At 43.5% G+C, this 23239-nt stretch overlaps 2 protein-coding genes across 3 annotated transcripts in view; both read right to left on the bottom strand.

The window, feature by feature from the left end:
• Gnal (G protein subunit alpha L) overlaps nt 1-23239 on the bottom strand; it is a 128248-nt gene that overhangs the window by 15193 nt on the left and 89816 nt on the right. The gene's annotated exons all lie outside the window — the stretch shown is intronic.
• Chmp1b (charged multivesicular body protein 1B) lies at nt 8195-10888 on the bottom strand. The gene has a single exon (XM_090353422.1). It carries the CDS (start codon nt 10772-10774, stop codon nt 10175-10177), a length of 600 nt encoding a protein of 199 aa, XP_090209548.1. The 5' UTR covers nt 10775-10888; the 3' UTR covers nt 8195-10174.

Here is a 23239-nt window from a genome sequence, read left to right as displayed (position 1 = left end):
TCTTCAGTACCACATAAACAGAAAAGGCTGGAAGTGGTGCCACGTTAGCCTCGAGCAAAAGAAGCTCAAGTCCTAAGTTGCTAGGATTACAGGTATGAGCCACCGTCCCTGGCTTTTTGTTCAAGGCTAGTATTCTCCCACTTAAACCACTTAAGCTGAAATTCCAGTTCTGTTTTTTTGGCAGTAAACTGGAGGCGAGACTTTCTTGGGCTTTCCTTCTAAGGTGGCTTTGAGTCACCATTCTTAGATCTCTGTCTCCTGAGCAGCTAGGATTACAGATGTGGCCTACCAGCATGTGGCTTATTCTAAGTTCTCAATCCTCAAGAACAGAGCAAAGAGACTTTGGAGTCTATGATAAAATGGAAAAATGTCAGCTCTGGAGAGGACAGAGATTGGACTGTGGCCCACACAGTTGCATGATTCAGACATGTTCTGTCCTATGAGCATGTGACTCAGAGAGGAAGCCCCTCCCGCCAGAAATTGTGGCTATGGAGTTCAGGAAGTAATCAATCTAAACTAGGATGAGCATAGGAGAGGCAGAGGTAGGTGGGTGAATTTGTTCAGAGGATAATAAGTATGCAAGTAGGAAGAATGAAATATGGCAACAAAAAGTACATCTGAGGTTCCTGAGAGATGTAATTAAAGATTGCCTTCCAGAGGAAGTAGTAGGAGGGAGGTGGGAACCTTTCTGATGCTATTAATGATGCATGGCTCAGATATGCCAAGGACAAAGGCAAAGGTCAGGTGGCCAAGGTATTAAGTCCCTCCCCTGCTCCAGCTCTCTTGGCATTCTAGGTCCCATCCAATTCTGATTTGGTGCATGTACTTCTTCAAATTGGGGCTCCTAGGATTAACTGCATAGAGATGAATTTTAAGAGGATCTTTTAGGTCATATACAGAACTTGGGCACATGAAATACATTTTTAAAGGGTTACAACACTATTCTTAAATATGCTGCCACATGCTATTCAGAAGAATTAAGCAAGCTTGCTACCAGTAACCCCTGCTTATAACTTAGCTACTCAGGAGGCTGAGATCTGAAGAGTGCAGTTTGAAAGGAGGCTGGCCACACAAATCCAAGACTCTTGTCTTCAATTAACCAACAAAAAGCTAGAAGTGGCGGTATGGGTCAAGTAGTAGAGTGCCAGCCAAGAGTCAAAAAGCTAAGAGAGTGCTCAAGCCCTGAATCCAAGCCCCTCGTAACTGCAAATAAATAAATAAATAAATAGGCAGGGAGTTTGGCCTAGTGGCAGAGTGCTTGCCTAGCATGCACAAAGACCTGGGTTCGATTCCTTGGTACCACACACATAGAAAAAAGCCAGAAATGGTGCTGAGGCTCAAGTGGTAGAGCTCTATCTAGCCTTGAGAAAGTCCAAGGACAGTGCTCAGGCCCTGAGCTCAAGCCCACAACTGGCAAAAAAAAAAAAAAGACAGAAATAAATAAACAAATATAAAAAACAAATGAACAAAAAAACCCAACCAACAACCAACCCAACGACGACAAAAAAAATCAAGCAAATCTTATGAATATCTTGGGCAAAATCTCTGTATCAGAGTCACAAAACTGTAGCAAATTGTAAGTGTAGAAAAACCCTCTGTAGAAAAGTAGTTAAAGCCTGGTGCTGGTGGCTCACGTATGTAATCCTACCCACTCAGAAAGCTGAGATCAGAGGATCACAGTTCAAACTCAGCCCAAGCATGATAGTAGGTGAGATGCTTATCTCCAATTAGTCACCAGAAAACTGGAAGTGGCGCTGGGGTTCAAAATGGCAGAGTGGTAGCCCTGAGCTGAAGAACTTAGGGACAACGCCCAGGACCAGAGTTCAAGCCCCATTACTGCGCAAAAAAAAAGTAGTTACAGAGTTATCTTGTTTTAACCTTTTCATTATTTCTTGGTACAGTTGAGGATATCTGTGTCTGCAGAAATGTTTTTTATTCACATGCCTGTTTGGTCCAGCAAACACACACACACACACACACACACACACACACACACACACACACAAGAAAAAGCACGAACAACCATTTACCTCTCCCAATAACCATATTTCTTCAGTTGTTTGTCTGCCTGCTAGAACAACTCGAAACTTGTTCTTTTGAGTTCTCCATAGCTCATTATGGTCTGGGAGCTGGCTACGGGTGATGGCCAAAGTCAGTCAGAAAAATGAAAAGAGTCTGTGTAATGCTGTTGTAACTACACCAGTGAAGTTGAGGAAAATCCAATTAAATGGTTTTTTTGTTGTTGTTTTTTTTGCCAGTCCTGGGCTTGAGCTCAGGGCCTGAGCACTGTCCTTGGACTTTCTCAAGGCTAGAGCTCTACCACTTGAGCCCCAGCACCACTTCCGGCTTTTTTCTATGTATGTGGTACCGAGGAATCGAACCCAGGTCTTCATGCATGCTAGGCAAGCACTTTAACCACTAGGCCAAACTCCCGGCCCTTAAATGTTTTTTATACTATATTTTAAATCACTTCTTTTGAACTCAGGGCCTCACACTTGCTAGTTAGATGCTGGACCCATTTGAGCCACAATTCCAGTTCTTAAGTGATTTTTTTTTTTGTGCCAGTATTAGGACTTGAACTCAGGGACTTGTTTTTTATTTTTATTTCTGTTGGCTGTGGGACTTGAACTCTGGGTCTGGGTGCTGTCCCTGAGCTCTTCAGCTCAAGGCTACCACACTACCTCCGGACTGGGCGTTGCCCTTGAGCTCATCAATTCAAGGCTCCCACCTTATATCTTGAGCCACAGCGCCACTTCCTGTTTTTCTGGTGGTTAATTGGAAATAAGAGTCCCCAGGACTTTAGTGCCCGGGGCTGGCTTTGAACCTGATCCTCAGATCTCAGCCTCCTGAGTAGCTAGGATTACAGGTGTGAGCCACCTTGCCTAGATGGGGCTTTTGTTCTTTTTTTTTTTTTTGTGCCAGTCCTGGGCTTGAGCTCAGGGCTTGAGCACTGTCCTTGGACTTTCTCAAGGCTAGCACTCTACCACTTGCGCCTCAGCACCACTTCTGGCTTTTTGCTATGTATGTGGGGTACGGAGGAATCGAACCCGGGTCTTTGTGCATGCTAGGCAAGCACTCTACCACTAGGCCAAACTCCCGGCCCAGGGGCTTTTGTTCTTATTTAGCTATTTTGCTGGTATTCTATAACTTGAGCTACAACTTCATTTCCAGCTTTTTACTGGTTCATTGGAGGGAAGGGTCTCATGAAGCTGGGAGCTGGTGGCTCACACCTGTAATACTACCTACTGAGGAGGCTGAGATCTGAGGATCCAGGTTCAAAGCCAGACCGGGCATTAAAGCACGTGAGACTTTTACCTCCAATTAACCACTAGCCAAAAGGGGAAGTGGAGTGGGGCTGTGGCTCAAGGGGTAGGGTGGTAGGCTTGAGCTGAAGAGCTCAGGAACAGCACCCTGGCCGAGTTCAAGCCCCATGACCCACAAAAACAAACAAACAAACACATGAATGGCACAGTATCAATCATAAAGATGCCAACAACAAACAGACCTCTTCTAAGAACAGAATATTAAGAAAGACAATGACAGAGAACGTTATAGTATCATGGTGAGTTTAACATTTCCCTCCCCAATGGGCTAACGGGAATGTTCACAGGAGCCTCATTAGCTCTGCCTTTGTTTTACTAGACTTAAAATTTGATTTCCATTTTCAGCAAGTTTCTGTGCCCCCAAGTTTTCTGATGCACTCAATTCCCCCTTATTGGAAACCTCTTGTACTCACCTATCCCCACTGGAGATTTCCTGTGCTGTTCTGTACTCGGCCCCTGTTACTGGAGGTTCCTTGTCTGGTACTGCAAGCTATATGCGCAAGCTCCCTAAGCCTATGCACCCAACTCTCTTATTAGAGGTTTCTTGTGCACTCCTGTTATGCTTAACACCCCCACTGGAGAGTACTTGCACAACTGGAACCTGGAGATGCCTTGCCAACTAGATTCTCAATCTCCCAAAACTCTGTCTCCAAAGCTCCAAGACTCCAGGTATCTTGCAAACTAGATGCCCAATCTGCCAGACCTAAAGTAGTCTTGCAAATTAGGTGCTCAATCTTCCTGACCACGGAGGAATACTTCACCAGTCAATGTTTTTGATGTCTATGCCTTGGTTTGTACACGAAATTGTTTGGTCATTGCAGTACCTGCTGGAGCCCTCTTTCCCTGTGATGCTGAAAATCCAGGTCTTGGATGGATTCCAGTCCAAGAGTGCTTGGTTGCCCAATACTTCTGGGCCTCTGCAACAAGGCAGGGGGACACATCTCCTGAGGAATAAGGGCTTCCAGTACCTCTCCCTCTTGGATGGAAAGATTCTGGATGGGTCTCCTAAATTGTCACACATTTACATCTCTTCAAGCTCCACTGTGACTCCATAGTGAGTGCACTGGAATCCCTATGGTAAACATGAAAATAAAGAGTTGTTTCCACAAGGCAAGATATACTTCCGCAGAAGGGTGCCATCAGCCAAAAGTCTGGCAAGCCAGCACTGACATCATCCTTTTCTAGTTGAGATCCTGCCCTGTTGCCCAGGCCAGCCTGGAACTTCCAGGCTCAAACCATCGTCTGAAGAAGACAGGAGTACAGGTATATAGCGCCATGCCTGGCTTGTGCTACTCTTGAGTGTTCAGTTAAAATTTTTTAACCTGCATATCCTGTGTATCTGACTGTGTCACATGGCATCTAAGGGCAGAAGCTGTGTGTGTGTGTGTGTGTGTTGGTCAGAGGGATTGAACTCAAGGCCACTCACTCTCCCTTAGCTTTTTCTTTAATTAGTTTTGTAAAAATTGTGATTACAGAGGTGATGTCCAGAGGGGTTACCCTTTCACAAGTCAGGTAATGAGTATTTCTTTATGTCCCCCTCCCTTCACTTTTTCTCTCAAGACTAATGCTCTACTACTTGAGGCAGTTTTACTTCCGGCTTTCTCCTGGTCAACTGGAAGATAAGAGTCTTGTAGACTTTTCCACCCAGGCTGGTTTCAAACTGCTATCCTCATCTCAGCTTTTTGAATAGACAGGATTAGAGGTGTGAGCTACCAGAATCTCACACAGAAACATTTTTTAAAGTATTTTTGATCTCTAGAAAGCATATCTACCCAGTGCCTGATGTATTTTGCTCTAAGTCTTTGTATTTTACTTGTTTTGAACCAACACTGAGAACCTGCTTGGCTTCACATTTGAGTAAAATAGACATTATACAGACCCAAAAGGGCAATGATTGGTATTTATAACAGCTTTGGCCCGTGCCTACTGCTCTGGTTTTACCCATCTGCCATCACCAGAGAGCACTCAGTCCAGGAGCCTACTGTGTGAGCACCACACCAGACCCAAGAATCCAGACCAACAGACTGCACAGCCCTGCCTCCTGTGGATCTGACCACCCAATAAGTTGTAGAACTGAACTTGAGGGAACAAGGCAGGCAGTTTGCTAATACTAAGCAGTTGATTTTAAACAACAGTAACACAGGCCAGGAGTGTGGCTTAGTGGTAGAGTGCTTGCCTCAGCATGTACAAAGCCCTGGGTTCGATTCCTTGGTACCACATACACAGAATAAGCTGGAAATATTGGTGTGGCTCAAAAGGTAAGAGTACTAGCTTTGAGAAAGCCCAAGGACAATGCTCAGGTTTTGAGTTCATGCCCCTAGACTGGCAATAAAAACAAATAAACAAATAAAAAACTCAACACAACAGTAACACTGCCACCACCAGAGTTCTTAAATTATTTTTCTGTGTATGTACATGCCAGTATTGGAGCTTGGAATCAGGGCCTTCTGTTGTTATTATCATTATTACTGCCAGTTCTAGGGTTTGAACTCAGGGCCTGGGCACTGTCCTTGAGTTTTCTCAAGACTAGTGCTCTACCACTGGAGCCATAGCATGCATCACTTCAGGCTTTTTCTGTGTATGTGGTATTAGGGAATTGAACCGAAGGCTTTGTGCACGCTAGGCAAGCACTCTACTACTAGGCCACATTACCAGCCTGAGATTTTTGTTCTTGCTCAGTTATTTTACTCAAAGCTGGTTCTTGACAATTTGAGCTCCATTTCTGGCCTTTTTTGTTGGTTAACTGGGGATAAATCTCGTTGATTTGCCTTGATTTTTAGATTTTGGCTTCAGATAACACATCTAAAGGGTGTTGTATGTGCTGCAGACAAGTTCCTTCTTTTAGTGATTGGTTGGCTGCCCAGCTACTATGTCAATAAGGTCATTAGAGACAGTGCTAAGCTTAGGTGGTCTTCTTGAAATTAAACGCAGCAGAAAGTATGGCTCTAACTAGCAGGTACCTGGATTCCTGCTAAAAATGAAGGAGATAAGTTTATCAGTCTAACTTTTCACCATTACTTTTAAACCCAGCTTAGAAATTATGCATTATTATTATTATTACTATTATTATTATTACCCTATGAAGGGCTTGAACTCAGGGCCTGGGCACTATCTCTGAGCTTCTTTTGCTCAAGGCTAGCTAGCATTCTACCATTTGTGGCTTTTTCTTTGTATGTGGTACTGAGGAATTGAACCCATGGTTGCATGCTAGGCAAGCACTCTAGCACTAGGCCACATTTCCAGTCCCTCATTATTATTATTATTGTCAGCTATAGGGCTTGAACTCTGGGCCTGGGTGTTGTCCCTGAGTTTTACCACTTGAGCCACAGAGCCACTTCTGGTTTTCTGGTGGCTAATAGATGAGTCTTTCATAGACTTTCCTGCCCAGGGTTGTCTTTGAACCACAATCCTCAGATCTCAGCCTCCTGAGTAGTAGGGTTACAGGTGTGAGTCACTAGCACCCAGCTTGCTTTATTATTGACATAATAGGTATAGGCTAGGTTGCCCTAGGACTCCTGATTTTCCTACCTCAGCTTCCTAAGTTTTGTATGTAACTAACACACCAGCAAAAATTGTGCCTCTGAAGTAAAAAAAGTACAATCCATGGCTAGTGGAGCGCTGGAGTTCAAACCCTAGTAACCACAACAAAACGACCAAAAGCAGTTTTAGTAGCAGCATAGAAAATTCACTACTGGGGCTGGGAGTTTGGCCTAGTGGTTAAAGTGCTTGCCTAGCATGCATGAAGACCCGGGTTCGATTCCTCAGTACCACATACATAGAAAAAAGCCAGAAGTGGTGCTGAGGCTCAAGTGGTAGAGCTCTAGCCTTGAGAAAGTCCAAGGACAGTGCTCAGGCCCTGAGCTTAAGCCCAGGACTGGCAATAAATAAATAAATAAATAAAATAAAACATATATTTACCTTTAAAAAAAAAACAAAAAACAAAACAAAAACCAAAAAAAAAAAAAAAAAAGAAAATTCACTACTGGAAATAGGTTCTTTTGTAATTTTTTTTTTTTTCCAGTCCTGGGCTTGAGCTCAGGGCCTGAGCACTGTCCTTGGACTTTCTCAAGGCTAGAGCTCTACCACTTGAGCCTCAGCACCATTTCTGGCTTTTTTCTATGCATGTGGTGCCGAGGAATCGAACCCGGGTCTTCATGCATGCTAGGCAAGCACTTTAACCACTAGGCCAAATTCCCCGCCTTCTTTTGTAATTTTTATGTCTTTAGTCTGGGGAAGTTTGTTCTCATACAATTATTGGTTGCTATGAAGAAAAGATGATAGTAAAGACAGAAAAAGAATTCTAGAAACATGCAAGAATATGCTATGGGAATGAAGAATGTGGATGGCAAGATGGAGAGTGTTAAGAATACCATGTTGTCTGAACTAACTTTCCTGGAATTCTTTTATTGTGTGTGTGTGTGTGTGCGTGTGCACGCGTGCACGCTGGGATTGGGCATTGTTCCTTAGCTTTTTTTGTTCAAGGCTGATGCTCTACCACTTGAGTCACAGCTCCACTTCTAGCTTTTGGTGGTTAATAGGAGATAAGTTTCATAGCTTTTCCTGTTCTGGCTTGATTCAAATTGGAATCCTTACCTCTAGATCCTAGACTAGTAAGTAGCTAGGATTTACAGGTATGAGCCATTGGTGCCAGGTTTCTTAAGTACTTTTTAATCCCACCTCCCCTGTTGTTTTTAAGGCGGTGGTGATTTTAGAGGTGCAACTCAGTGCCTCACACTAAGCTACACTCCTAGTCCTTAAGTATCTAATTAGTAACATGCAGTTTAAGATTTTTTTTAAAGCAAATTCATGGTGGTTTATACTTCAAATCTGCATCAATTCCAAAAAGAAGAAAATAATTCATAGGCCTGTAGTGCTTTTGAAAATATTTATGTTCATAGAAATGTATTTATTATGAAATGAACATATTTTAATAAAGTTAGAACATATACAGCATTGTTTCATCTCACAAAATATATTGTGATGGGAATATCAGCAGTATAAAAGGGCTTTTCATTTACTAAAGAATTTAACTCTGAGCTGCTTTGGAAATTATTAACCAAGTTTTTCCACATTAAAGAGGGGTCAAGACATGCTGTCCTCACAGCCGCACAACTGTGTGGATGTGACCACAAGTGGCCTGCTATAGGGCCCTACAGAAGAGAAGCTACTGGGCAATTAACCTAAGACCCTCATGGGAGACCTATGGATACTCAACTCCTCTTCTCCACCCAAGAAAGAGAACACTCAACAGCTAGGAAGGGAGAGCATATTATAATGATGAATATTTCAAGAGCTTGGAAGACTTTCTAAAACACTGGCATTCTCCTATCGAGAAAACTTTCAATGAAATAAAGTGGGGAATTAAAAAAAAAAAAAAGACCACTTTTTAAATATATTTAACTTAGGTTACTAGACTTGCCAAGTAAAACAAAGTCACTGTTTTCCATGTTTTGAGGCTATGAGAAAGTGGTGGCTTTAAAATTCAGCCAGGGAATAGACTGGGAGTGGCAGTTTAGGAGGAGAAGGGTGGTGGGACAGCAGGCCTTCAGCCTACCCTGCCTTCAATCCCAAGCCCTTTCATCTTCCTGGCTGGATGTACATTTCCATTTTGCACTGGTTAAAACATTCCAAGCTACATTTCTGAGTTGCTGGTTTAAGACAAAATAAATGCAAATAATTAGAACTTAAAATACAGTTCTAATTTTATTTCTATTTTTGGTTGTTAAAAATGGAAACAAAACCTGTAAGTATATAGTCAACAGGGTTTCCCCCAATGAATCAACAGTTCTTTGGCAATGTTAGGTGTGTAAAATAACTGCCATGCTAATTAACACACACTTCTTTTCTTTTTTTGTGGGTCACTGAGCTTGAACTCTGAGTCTGAGTGCTGTTCCTGAGCTCTACAGCTCATGGCTACCACCCTACTCCTGGGCCCTGGTGTTGTCTCTGATCTCTTCCGCTCAAGGCTGCCGCCCTACCCCAGAGCCACAGCCCCACTTCTTGTTTTCTAGTGGTTAATTGGAGATAAGAATCTCTGGTTCTTTAGTGCCCAGGTTGGCTTTGAACCTTGATCCTCTCATCTCAGCCTCCTGAGTAGCTAGGATTACAGGCGTGAACCACCTGTGCCTGGCTTGGCTTAACACACATTTTTGACACCTGTCAGAAATCTGATAAAGTGTTGTCAGAGGAAACTTAAACTTACTAACTCTTCATAAAAACTATTTAGTAAACAGAAAAGCTAATTGGACTGAGTTAATCTTCCTGATAAGAAACGAAACTAAGCGGCATTTTTTTCCACTTACACAAACTCCATAATCATGAGTTTACACAATGTAAACAGTAAGAGATTATTATACAAAAAAAATCTCCTATGGTAATTTTAGTATAATTTACGAGAATAAATTAATAGTCAGTTGCAGCCCTGATAGAAAAAAGAATGTGCACATGGCCCCAGGTGAACAAAGCGTAGTCTTGTAACCAAAATAAGTAATCACTCCCCTTTAATTTTTATGCACCGCCTGTTAACATCTATGTATCAACCACATTAAAATAAAACTTCAAATCTGATAATGCTAAGTGGAAAACTGAATACGTGAGAACGAGTTCTGTCCGAATTTTTGAGATTCCTACAGAGCAAATTAACTAGTTCTTTTTTTAAAAGGCAGCTATAAAAATACACATCATCACAAGCTATACGGAACTTTTAAATCCAGTGGAGAGTGGAGAGAGACTGGAATTTCTTTACGTATGCGGAGAGCCGTAAACCCGAAGGCAGGAAGCAGGGCGTTTCGGCATGCTTCTGGGATCAAGAGTATCTCCGGAGAGCATTTCAGAAGGAAAGCCCAGCGCCGTCACACCTGATCCCGCAGGCGCGCCAGTCTCTGGGAGAGCTCATCCTGCTCGGCCGAGGCCACGCTCGTGCCCACCGAGCCCGTCTGGCCTTGCGGCAGCTCCATATTGAGGTCCAGGCCCGCCTCGTCTGCCATTTCCTGGAGCAGCAGATCCACCTGGTTCTGGGGAGTGGTCAGCGTGGTCGTGCTGCTCATCGTGTCTTCCATCTGCTGCGTCTGGACATCCAGCGTCTCAAACTGGTGCTCGAACTTGTCCATCAACGCGGAGATCTTCTCCAAATTCATGGTCTTCAGCGTCGCGTCCATCGACTTCACCACGCCGGCCATCGACTTGGTCACTTTGCCCATCGTCACCGCCGTCTGCACTCGGGCCGCCACCGCGTCCACCCGCGCACTCATTCTCAAGAAATTCACCGCCTGGTTCTTCTGGCGGATGGCGTTCTCCGCGTGAATCCTCGCCACTTCCATGTTGCCCTTCTGGATGGCCTTTTTAATTTTGGCCTTTTCGGCCTTTTCCTCCTTGTCGCATTTTTTGGCACTCCGGCTCAGTTCCTTGGCCGCGAACTTCAGGTTGAACAAGTGTTTCTCCATGTTGGACATGGCGGGACAGCTCCGTGGGGTCGGCGGCTCCGCCCGGGAAACACGCAGAAGGGAGACCAGGAAAAACACGTCCACACCCGGCCGCCGCTCCTTTGTTTTGATCCCGCTTCCTGCTTCTGCGGCGCGCCGCGCAGATGGTGACGTCAGAACCCGGCGCCGAGGCGGGGCCTACTCCCGGAGAAGGGCGCGGCCTACGGATCAGCGTGCGTTGGGGGGCGGGGCTTGCGTGGTGGAACGCACCAGGGGCCGCCCACCGAGCTTGGTGATGGACAGCACCGGGGGGCGGGACTGCGGCGAGATTCTTGGGCTTTGGGTGCAGCTGCTTGGGAAGCTGCCTAGGCCTGGCCTTGCGTTCTTTCTGCACAGCGTTTTGCATTTTAAAAGCGATTAGTGGGAAAGTTGATACAACTGGCGTCCACAAGCGCTTTGCTAGGAATGTATCCATCCACAGACGCAGACGGGGTAAGTCCAGATCTCAAGTGACAGAAGCCCACGCTCCTCTGGGCGGGCTTCTAAGGCATGTTTGGCCACAGTGCATAAAACCCAGCAAGATACCCACGAGCTCCTCAGACGGTAGTTTTATTTATAAGGCTAATCTCCAGTTTCTCAGGGGAGTCTAAAAACACAGATTAACATACCCAAAGTTGCCAGTGATCGCATCTGTCTGTCCACCGTTTCTGTATTATCTTTTTATGGCAACGAGTGAAAATATCCTCAGCGTACCTTCAGAAAAATCTCTCCAGTTTACCGATGGGCTGCCAGCAATCCTCATCTAAAAGTCATCCTGTGGCTAAGCCAGAGACATAAAAAGAACTGTCGCTGGCTGACACAATTCTTTTTCATATTTTATAAATATCCACAAGAACTTCACTCACATTTGAGTTTGACAGGCTAGGCTTGTCACGTAAAAGAATGCAGGCAGAGAATGCTGAGTGCCAGAACCCACACACATAGGAGCACATAAAACTGTCACTGTGTATTATACCCTTTCAAAATAAAAGCTGGCTTTCCAATAAGGGCAGTGTGTGTTGTAACTTTTTCCCTTGGAAAGCGTCTTCTGATAAGCAAGAGCAAAATGTAAGAAGGTTCAATCTACTTTAATAAGCTAGGCTGGAAATCCTGAATTGAGATGATTTTAATCCCCAGTCCATCTCTCTACATATGGACTGTGCTAGCTTGCCAATCACTTAAAGGGGCACCCATGCCACAGATATCCTTTTAAAAAACAACTCTAAAATCAGGACACCCAGGCGAAACCACTTTCTGTGGCATATGGGTTCCCCTTTTTTGTACTAATGTTAGTCCAACCAGCTGAAACACTAGAAACTGTTCATTATTTGTATTGTTTGATCATGAGGGAAGCTCTTGAGGCACAGTGCTTGCTCCTCTCCCTACATCATTCTTGTGTCTGCTGGGATCCCGTGCCTCTGGGAGGCCTTCCCAGGGGGTGCCATTACTATATTCTATATTGCCACAGCACAGGGCACAAGCCTGGCTCACACCTTCTTGGCATTAACAATGTGGAAGCAGAGAACACTTTTATTCTGTTTCCCAATGGAGTGCCTGGCTCCCTGAGCCAGGAGGCTTGGTTGACTTTGCTTGTGGTTGAGAGAAGCTACACATCAGCTTAGCCAAGAATCTAAAAAAAAAAAAAAATTCTTTTCCTGCAAGTGAAACTTTTTTTTTTTTTTTTTTGCCAGTCCTGGGCTTGGGCTCAGGGCCTGAGCACTGTCCCTGGATTTTCTCAAGGCTAAGGCTCTACCACTTGAGCCACAGCACCACTTCTGGCTTTTTGCTACATATGTGGTACCGAGGACTCGAACCTGGGTCTTTGTGCATGCTAGGCAAGCACTCTACCACTAGGCCAAACTCCTGGCCTCCATGCAAGTGAAACTTTTATAAAAAGATAATATGTAAGTGAATGAAAGGCAAGGCAGTTATTAAAAGTGGGGCTAGAAAGCTGGGCGCAGTGGCTCATGCCTGTAATCCTAATTACTCAAGAGGCTGAGATGTGAGGATGACCGTTCAAAGCCACCCCAGGCATCAAAGCCACCCCGGGCTCTAAAGTTCGGGACTCTTATCTCCAATTAACCACTAGAAAACTGGAAATAGTGCAGCTCCAAGGCTAGGGTGGTAGTCTTGAGCTGAAGAGCTCAAGAACAACTCCCAGGCCCAGGGGTAGGACGACCCCTTGAGCTGAAGGGCTCAGGGACAGCGCCCAGGCTCAGAGGTCAAGCCCCATGACTGACAAAACAAAAAACAACAACAAAAAACTGGGGCTAGAGGAGGTTCTCTTCTCTGTTTTGCTCATTCCTGGCCAGATATTTGGAACTGTGGGGTTTTCTTGCAGTTTACAAACTAACTTCGTGTCCACACCTATAGTTTCCTTCCCTCTTCTTCTTTTCCTTTTGCTTTCCTTCCCTTTTTTCCTTCTGCATTGCTAGGGATGGAATTCAATGACTCATACATACTATCTAGAGACAAACACTCCTTCTCTGAGTAACACCCCAGTCTCAAAGCTGTGTGTGTATGACAGAGAGAGAGAGAGAGAGAGAGAGAGAGAGAGAGAGAGAGAGAGAGAGAGAGAGAGAGACAGAGACAGAGAGCGAGAGAGAGTGAGAGAGAGAGAGAGAGAGAGAGAGAGAGAAAGAGAGAGAGAGAGAGAGAGAGAGAGAGAGAGAGAGAGAGAGAGAGAGAGAGAGAGAGAGAGGAGAGACAGAGACAGAGATAGAGACAGAGTAGAGGGGCTTGAACTCAGAGCCTAAAAACTGTTCCTGAGCCTTTTCGTTCAAGGATGACACTTTACTACTTGAACTACAGCTCCACCTCTGGTGGCTCTGTATGTATGTGTGTCTGTGTGTGTATCTGTGTTTAACTGGAGATGAATGTCAGAACTTTCCTGCTCCAGCTGGCTTCAAACCAGGATCCTCAGGTCTCAGCTTCCTGAGTAGGTATGAGCCACTGCAACCTCGATCATAGCTTTCCAAATAATAAACTTTAATTAGGTGAGATGATCTGGTATATAATCATAAAAAACCCTGATAGGGTGTGGTGGTGGCTCACGTCTATAATACTAACTACTCAAGCTGAGATCTGAGGATCAAGGTTCAAAGCCAGCCTGGGCACTAAAGGCTGTGAGACTCTTATCTCCAATTAATCACTAGAAAAATGGGAAGTGGGCCTGTGGCTCAAGGGATATATGGACACATTCATTCCTTATGGTACCTTTGCATCTGCATTTAGGAAGACAGGCATTTAGGAAGACAGCTATACTTCAAAATGGCGAGATTTCATCAACCTTGGGAAATGGGAAAAACATTGTCCTGCCCTGGGGTTATAGCAACAGAATGGTAAGTCTCAAGACTGAAGTCAGGCAGAAGGAACTAGAGGAGGGGCAGATGGATGGGATTCTGCACTGATCCTATGGTTTTAATGTTTGGTTTGCTGTTCTTCGTAGAGGCCTGCTGAGCTCATACTGTAAAGAGTACCTTAAAACCTGCACGTGTGGGCACAGGTGTGTGTGTGTGTGTGTGTGTGTGTGTGTGTGTGGTGGACTTGCCTCAGGTGGCAGAGCCACCTAAGCAAGCATGAGGCCCTGAGTGTAACCCCCAGAACAATGATTCTCTTGTTTAAGGAGAAGTGTAGCATCTTTGTGTGCTGATAGAGCAACTTAGCACTTACATTAATTACATTGAGATTTCCTTCTGTGATTTTATAATGCACCATTCTGATATCCAACTTCCCTTGAAACACAGAATACTGAGGTCTCAAGGAAGCGAAGAGGAGAGATTTTATATTATTGATTTTTTTTGCCAGTCCTGGAGCTTGAACTCAGGGCTTGGGCACTGTCCTTGAGCTTTCTCAAAGCGAGCGCTCTACCACTTGAGCCACAGCACCACTTTTGGCTTTTTCTGTGTATGTGGTAGCAAGGAATCAAACCTAGGGCTTTGTGCAGGCTAAGCAAGCACTCTACCACTAGGCCATGTTCCGGCTCCAAGGGATAGATTTTAGAAGAAAGTGTTCATTTAAAAGGAACTGCTTGAACCGAGGAAATGGAAAAACCTCCCATGCTCCTGGATTGGAAGAATCAACATCGTGAAAATGGCAATCTTGCCAAGGGCTATCTACAAATCCAACACAATACCCATCAATATCCCAATGTCATTCTTTAAAGAAATAGAAGAGGCAATCCAAAATTTCATATGGAATAATAAAAGACCCCGTATAGCAAAAACAATTCTTAGCAGAAAGAACAGTGCAGGAGGAATTTCAATACCAAACTTTAGACTCTATTACAGAGCTATAGTGACCCAAACAGCACAAGAACAGGCCTGAAGACCAATGGAACGGAACTGAGGACCCAGATATTAACCCACAGGTCTATGGCCACCTAATCTTTGATAAGGGAGCCAAAAAAAATAGAATGGAAGCAAGACAGCCTCTTCAACAAGTGGTGCTGGCAGAACTGGTTAAGCACCTGCAGACAACTAAAATTGGATCCTTCTTTGTCATCCTACACCAGGATTAACTCCAAATGGATCAAAGACCTTGAGGTAAAAGCAGATACACTGCTTGGCACAGGTTGAAACTTTCTTAATAAGGACCAAGAAACACAACAAATCAGAGAAAGTTTGGATAAGTGGGACTGCATTAAACTGCAGAACTTCTGTATGGCAAAGGACATAACTAGCAAACTAAATAGAAAGCCTACAGAGTGGGAGAAGATCTTCACTAACCACACAACGGACAAAGGCCTCATATCTAAAATATATCAACAGTTCAAAAAATTGAATCACCCCAAAACTAACCTCCAAAGTAACAACCATCCCATTAAAAGATGGGCCAAAGACTTAAAGAGAGTCTTCTCTGAAGAAGAAACAAAAATGGCCTATAGACACATGAAGAAATGCTCAACATCTCTGGTTATAAAAGAAATGCAAATCAAAACAACTCTAAGATTCCACCTCACTCCAGTTAGAATGGCCAGGATCAGGAAAACGAATAACAACAGATGCTGGAGGGGATGTGGCCAGGAGGGATCACTACTACACTGTTGGTGGGAGTGCAAACTCGTTCAACCACTATGGAAAGCAGTGTGGCAGTGCCTCAAAAGGCTAAACATAGAGCTCCCCTATGACCCGGCAATTCCACTACTTGGCATTTACCCAATCATCCAGAAACAATACTAAATCCATACTAATTCATTGCAGCACTATTTACCATAGCAAAGATATGGAACTAACCCAGATGCCCCTCAGTTGATGAGTGGATCAACAAGATGTGGGATTTATACACAATAGAATTCTATGCTGCTGTCAGAAAGAACGACATTGCCCTATTTGTAAGGAAATGGAAAGACTTAGAAAAAATCATATTAAGTGAAGTAAGCCAGACTCAAAGGAACATAGGCTCAATTGTTTCCCTCATTTGTCATAATCAGTAGAAACCTTGGGCTCTCCTAGCAGAGATTTACAATAGAACAAAATGTAGATACATAAAGCCATATAGAATGACGCTAAATGTAAGGACCTCCAGAATATAGAAACAAAGGCCATATAATGAGTGATTGTTGTCCTTAATGTACTGTTATCTCTCATCTCTTTTGCTGTCCTTTGGTTATCTCATATTGTTACAATATTTCACCTTGTTTTCTGATATATTTTATATATGCTTAATTGGTTATTTGAAATTGGATAGGGAAGGGGGAAATCAAGATGAGAGGGGGAGGGTGGAGGGAAATGGGGACCATGTCATGAGAAAGGGTATCAATGTTTGTGAAGTAATGCACTTCCTATCTGGTGAATATAATGTAAGCTATTAATTACAATAAAATATAAGGAAAAAAATAAAAAAAGAACTGCTTTAGTGTCATGGTCACTAGATAGGCAACATCTGAACTAAAATTTAATGGCTATGCTTTCCTCTGTGTTTGGGAGAGTTGGATTGCAATCTTCCCATTCATGTTTATGTTCCACAGGTATTTCTCAAGTTTCAGGCTAGAGAGACAGTGAAGGAGATAAGCAAGTCACTGTCATCAAGTCACTGAGCTTAGCTGGTGCGATGGCTCACGCCTGTAATCCTAGCTATTCAGGAGGCTGAGATCTGAAGATCAAGGTTCAAAGCCAGCCTGGGCAATAAAGACTGTGAAACTCACTTCAACTACTTTGAAATGTATCAAACATCAAGCGCAGTATTTTTCAATACAGAAAAAGAAATCTACCAGATGACCCAGTGTGTGTCAGAACTCTCAGCTACTCAGGAGGCTGAGGCAAGAGTCTCACTTGAGCTCAGGAGTGCAAGATCAACCTGATCAATACAGTTTCAAAATAACAATCAGGTAAACGAAGTCTGTTAAAATGGTAATGGCAGGATTTAGACAGTGACAATTTAACTATTCACCATAAAAATCATCTCACATTTGTCTAATGTTTGAAAATGTTCATATTCAGATGTAAGGGAAAGAAAAAAAGTATGGATATAGGTGGTCAGAAGGCTGAAGAAAGGGGTCAGGAGTTTGGCCTAGTGGTTAAAGTGCTTGCCTAGGATGCACGAAGACCCAGGTTCGATTCCTCGGTACCACATACATAGAAAAACAGCTGGAAGTGGTGCTGAGGCTCAAGTGGTAGAGTGCTAAGCCTTGAGAAAGTCCAAGGACAGTGCTCAGGCCCTGAGCCCAAGCCCAGGACTCACAAAAAAAAAAAAAAAAAAGAAGGCTGAAGAAAGATAAGTTACAGAGTAGCAAAGGCTGATAATTGACTAGTGCCCCTCAAATTATAATATGGCAGGGTGCAGCTCAGTGCCAGAGCGCTTGCCTGGCATACACTTGGATTTGGCTGCCAGTACTAAAAACAAAAATCCAGTACAGCATGTAAAACATTTGAGTATGTGAGGAATTTTGTTACGGTTTTTTTAAGTGTTGTTTTCTGGCTCTTTTGAGGGAACCAAGGAAATACAAATGAAAGCTCTGAGCTTTTAAATTAACCAAGTATACATTTACTTAAAAAATCACTTGTGATACCATTTGCAAGTCTTTCTCTATACAGTCCTTTTCCTAGCAGGAAGAAACTGGACGTGAATCCACTGGAAGATCCATTTTTCATTCTGACCAATACATCTGAACAATAAATTTTGTTTCAGTCTAAATGGTCACAAACGTCTTGTGGCTTACTTACAATAATCAAAGGTAGCAGACGTGAATGTCTAAAATAAAATTATTATCATAAAAGAATCACTTTGGCTTTGAAGTATTTATTCTGATAAATCACCACTCTTTTAGTATTTGCTTCATCCTTGAAGGTAAAATTTTATCAGTGTCAGTAATTTCCAGATTGTCTTGCAAGCTGAATATTTCAGACTTGACCGTGCCACGAGGGAATTGAGTACCAGTGCATGTGGCTGGGAAAACTTCTGAAAAATAACAAAAGACAGGTCTGAGACTACAGGAGAGTCACCTGATTCCTTTCTTTTTTTTTTTCTGGGGATATTCTTTCTGGCAGTATTCACAAGCCAATTATCCAAATAATGCCTTCCTAAATGAGCTTATGTGTTTGTACAAGACACACAGACCTTCGCTCTAAAAGCTGTGGCGTTTTCAAGTTACATTAAGCAAAGTTGGATTTTATATAGCTATTCGAAAGATCCAATTTTCTCTGATTTCTCTTCCCTCTTAAAATAGCGGTTTCCATGACTACATAATCACTTATTATTAGGACTTAGAGGAAATGCGTTTTGGGGGCATAATTCAGTAGAGACGGTGTTTTAATGTTCACAAGTGGGAACTGGGTATCAAACAGAATCTCTGGTAGCTCGCTTGGTGCTTCCAAGACATTCTTTTTATGGAGAGTCGAGTAGCATTTCAAACTCAGTTATGGAGATTATGTGTACACTGCTTTAACTATGTTATCCTGGGGTTGACCTGGCCAGTCTCTGCTCAGAGACACAGAAGCAGCCAATGACTGAGCTGGAGCAGGGCGGGGGACAGGCCAGGGGCAGGTGGGAGGGACAAGGTTAATTGAGATGGCCTGGGCTGACCATCCCCCATCTCCACAATTCACTTCAAGTCTGGTCTGCAGAATTAGCAGGAACAAGGGCAGGTAAGTAGATGGGAAGGGAATTTGAGGTTCCCAAAGAGAGGAGTCTTGAGGCATTGTACAAAGTTCTTCTGGTCAACACTGGCTTCTGGAAAGTTTCAGAAAAGTTTCCCTTCCTTCATTCCCCTCCTTCCTACCTTTTTTCCTTCCTTTTCCCTTTTTTTTTCTTTGCCAGTCCTGGGCTTGAGCTCAGGGCCTGAGCACTGTCCTTGGACTTTCTCAAGGCTAGAGCTCTACCACTTGAGCCTCAGCACCACTTCCGGCTTTTTTCTATATGTGGCACCAAGGAATCGAACCTGGGTCTTCATGCATGCTAGGTAAGCACTTTAACCACTAGGCCAAACTCCTGGCCTCCTTTTCCCTTTTCTAGTACTGGGGCTTGAACTCAGTGCATTGCACTATTCCTTAGAATTTTTCCTCAAGGCTGGCACTTTTCCACTTGGGCCACAGCTCCATTTCTGGCTTTTTGCTGGCTAACTGGGGCTAAAAGTCCCACAGACTTTCCTGCCTGGGTTGGCTTTGAATTGTGATCCTCAGATCTCAGGCTCCTGAGTTGCTAGAATTACAGATGTGAACCACTGGCGCTTAGCAAAAATCTTCCTTTTCTTGAAGTGGCATTATGAAGATCTAAAGCCAGCATGCCAGCATGTTGTAAGTGTTAATAGCCCTCAATACCTAAGTACCTCCTGTGTTCTGTGGTTTTGGAGGTCCCTCTGCACCCAGTCTCAGGCTTACAGAGTGGTTGTGGGTTGTTGCATGTTGACTATTTGAGTCTGAGGCCTCACAAACACACTGATGACCCTTGTCTATGTTGGAAAGAGGACCTCTAAGTAAGTTTCCACCTGAGTCCTCACATAGGGTTGAGCGTGCCTATGGCACACCCTGCCTCTATGTTCTTCATGCTTCTTCTGTCCCACAGTCTTGTTCTTCTTTCAGCTTTCTTTAAAAAACTAAGGCATAATTCACATAGCATATACACACAACATAAGCGTTACTATTTTGGCTTACACAATTCAGTGGTCTTAGTATATTCATAAAGTGTGTAGCCATCACCACCCTCAAATTTCACCTGACACCATTTCCCTAAAGAGAAACATCTCCCCATGTCTTCCTCTCCCCAGGCTCTGGAAACCACCGATCTTCTCCTGCCTCTGCGCATTTACCTTTTTTTTTTTTTTGCCAGTCCTAGGGCTTGAACTCAGGGCCTGGGCACTGTTCCTGAGCTGCTTTTGCTCAAGGCTAGCACTCTATCCCTTGAGCCATAGCACCACTTCTGTTTTTTTCTGTGTGTATGGTACTGAGAAATTGAATCCAAGACTTCATGCATGGGAGGCAAGCACTCTATCACTAAGCCACATTCTCAGCCCTTTTGTGCATTTACCTTCTATGGACGTTTCCTAGAAGTGGACTCATTCACTTGTGGCCTTTTGTATCTGCATTTCTTCATCTAGGATGTAGTATTTGTACATATGTCCACTATACTTTGGGGCCAAATACAGGCCACCATGCAGTTGTCTCATGTTCTGGCCATTCTCCAGTTGATGGGCACTCAGTTCTTCCTATCTTGGCTGCTATGGACACTTGCCTGCAAGGCCTTGTATGGGTGTATGCTTTTATTCTTTTGGGTACATATGCAAGAGTGAATAGCTGGGGACCATAGGTTGAATCTCTTATAAATTTCCAGGTTCTCCTGGGGTTTTAGCTGGCAGCTCAGCTTCCTGAGGCCCTAACAGAATTTCAGCGTTATTGAGAAAAATCTCATTCTCTAAAAAGTCCCAGAAGCTCTGTCAAAGAAATGATGGCTTTCTAAGACCTCAGCATTCTTACCTCGTTAGTAATCACCAAAGATTTTTAAGGTTCAAAATATTATTGTTATTATTATCATTATTATTTATTTTGGCTAGGACTGGATTTGAATTCAGGGCCTGAGCACTGTGCCTTAGTTTTTTTTGTCTTAGGGCTAGCATTCTACCATAGCTCCAATTCTGGCTTTGAACTGCAATCCTCAGATTGCAGCCTCCTGTGTAGCTGAGCCTACAGATTTGAGCCCCTAGCCCAAGCTCAAAACGTGATATTGTACAGCACGGTGGTACAGTGACTCAGAACCAACCCAAGACATAGGAAGATCTTTTCTTGGTGCAATTTAGATGAGGAGAGAAGAAAACTATGATAAGATTCCTAGGGAAAGGAGAGCAAGCCACAACATGCTAGGGCTAGGGGGTCCCACATTTTTATTTTCATTTTCTGGCACTCTGGGGTTGGAACTCAGGGCCCTGTGCTTTCTAGGCCGACATTCTACCACTTGATCCAAGCTCCTAGTTTTTAGTATGGTTCGCATACTAAAGAGGCTCCTGCCTCTGCTTCCCATGTAATTGGAATTACAATCATGCATCAATATGCCTAGCCCTATCATGTGCCTTTATTGCATCATTTTTCCCTTATGTGTAGCTTAATCTCATGTGATTTTGCTTATTAACACAGCCCTAGAAATAGGCTGTTATGTATTCATATTTATGTCTATCTACATGTAGCTCAGGTGTGTGGGAGGCTCTGTCATTTGGCCTGTATAAGGACAATCTGATATCACACAGATATGAAGTTTCCAGTATACATTCCTGTCATTGACACATGTCTTTATTTCAATCAGTAACTCACTGAACACTAATTTCCTGAAAGAACACCCATCTAGGAACTGAGTAGCAAAGACAAACAACATACATTCCCGGGGAGCTGAAAGGCCAACGGATTGAATAAAACACATGCGGATCCAGATCTCAGGCTGCCCTAGGTCTGTCCATTGCCATTGTGTATTCTTTATTTTATGAAGTGACAGCTCTGGGTAATGCATATGGCTTATGGTTTCTTAACATCTTAGCCACTTCACATACTTGACAATATCCATGTAGTACATTAAGATGTATACCGAAATGTTACTTGTTTCGGAATCTCTCGAAGTGGTCCAGAAATACTGAAAATAGTATGCTTTCTCATTGCTTTGCTACTTCAATGGATTTCAAGTTATGAATTCATCCAGCTAAAATGAACTGCTTTGGATTTAAAAGTGGGTTTTTCTATATGGCTTAACATCAATTCCAGATCTGAGAACAGAGCACAAACAAGATAGTTACAAAGAGAAGGATCATTGGTCTAATAGAGTCCCATGTGTGAAGGTGGATAAATATGAACTATCAAGATTATGAGTCTGGAGAGGGCGGAGGCTGCTTCCTGTATCCCTTCAGGTCACAGGCCTTAGTTGGGAGTGGTAGAGACTTTAGTTCAAAATGTCTTACTCCTAACAAGCCTAAAAAGGGAATTTCTGCCAAAGGCCCTAGGCCTTATTTACAAGGTCATGTTTATTCCTTGCCTTTTGTAATTTGGTAAGAAAGAAGGGAAGGAAGCAGATCTCTTTCCGGTCTGTTCTTTTAGTGGCACTGGGGGTTGAACTTGGCCTCATGCTGACTAGGTACACCACAGTCTCACTTACAGCTTGTGGTTGTTAGTTGGAGACAGGAATCTCCTGGGCTTTCTTGCTTGTGCTGGCCTTGAACCACAATCCTCAGCTCTCAGTCTCCTGAGTTGCTAAGACTATAGGTGTGACCCACTGGTGCCTGGCATTCTTTCTGTGGTCTTGTGATTGTTACATGGCAGCTGTGCACCCAGGCCTCCTCGACTTACCTCTGTGGGCCTCAGTTTCTTCACTGGTAATGTACACGAACGAGGTAGCATATTCCTTCCTAGGGCTCACTGTGTACCAGGGCTTGTGTATCTACCCATTGGTCCCATAACAGCTGTGTAAGACCAAATGATGGGTGGGCATGGTGGCTGTAATTCTAGCTATGCAGGAGGCTGAGATCTGAGGATCAAGGTTCAAAGTCAACCTGGCACTAAAGCCCAGGGATTCTTGTCTTCAATGAACCACTAGAAAACTGGAAGTGGTGCTGTGGCTCAAGTGGTAGAGTGCTAGCCTTGAGCTGAAGAGCTCGGCGACAGCACCCAGGCTGAACTCAAGTCCCAGGACTGACCAAACAAAAAGACCAAATGATGTTGCTTTTCCCATTGAAATAATTGGCCTAACTTCTCACAAAGTGGTGAGTAGCAAGGCTGGTATGTGATTCTTCATCTGTTCATTGTGAAAGCCACACCATTTTTACATATCTTGTGCTAAATAAAATCATAAATTATAGAATTATGTTGCTGCAACAATAAATTGTCTATTGTTTATTTATTTTGTTAAAGATAAATTTCCAGTGGGATTTTGAGTATCATGATAGCATCCCCAAGGTTGGTCTTTGTTCCAAGAAACATTCAGAAAAGATCACAAAACACATCAGTTTCCAGTGCAAATGAGTATGGGTTTTAGTCTGATGATAAATTG

Source organism: Megascapheus bottae, chromosome 19 (assembly GCF_031878675.1).
Source record: "Megascapheus bottae isolate mThoBot1 chromosome 19, mThoBot2.hap1, whole genome shotgun sequence".
NCBI classification, from domain to species: domain Eukaryota; kingdom Metazoa; phylum Chordata; class Mammalia; order Rodentia; family Geomyidae; genus Megascapheus; species Megascapheus bottae.
Note: the sequence above shows the minus strand (reverse complement) of the source record. Positions and strands in the feature narration are given on the sequence as shown.

Bases quoted from the DNA above. Each gene is read 5' to 3' on its own strand.
- Chmp1b (XM_090353422.1), bottom strand. From the start codon at position 10,774: ATGTCCAACATGGAGAAACACTTGTTCAACCTGAAGTTCGCGGCCAAG.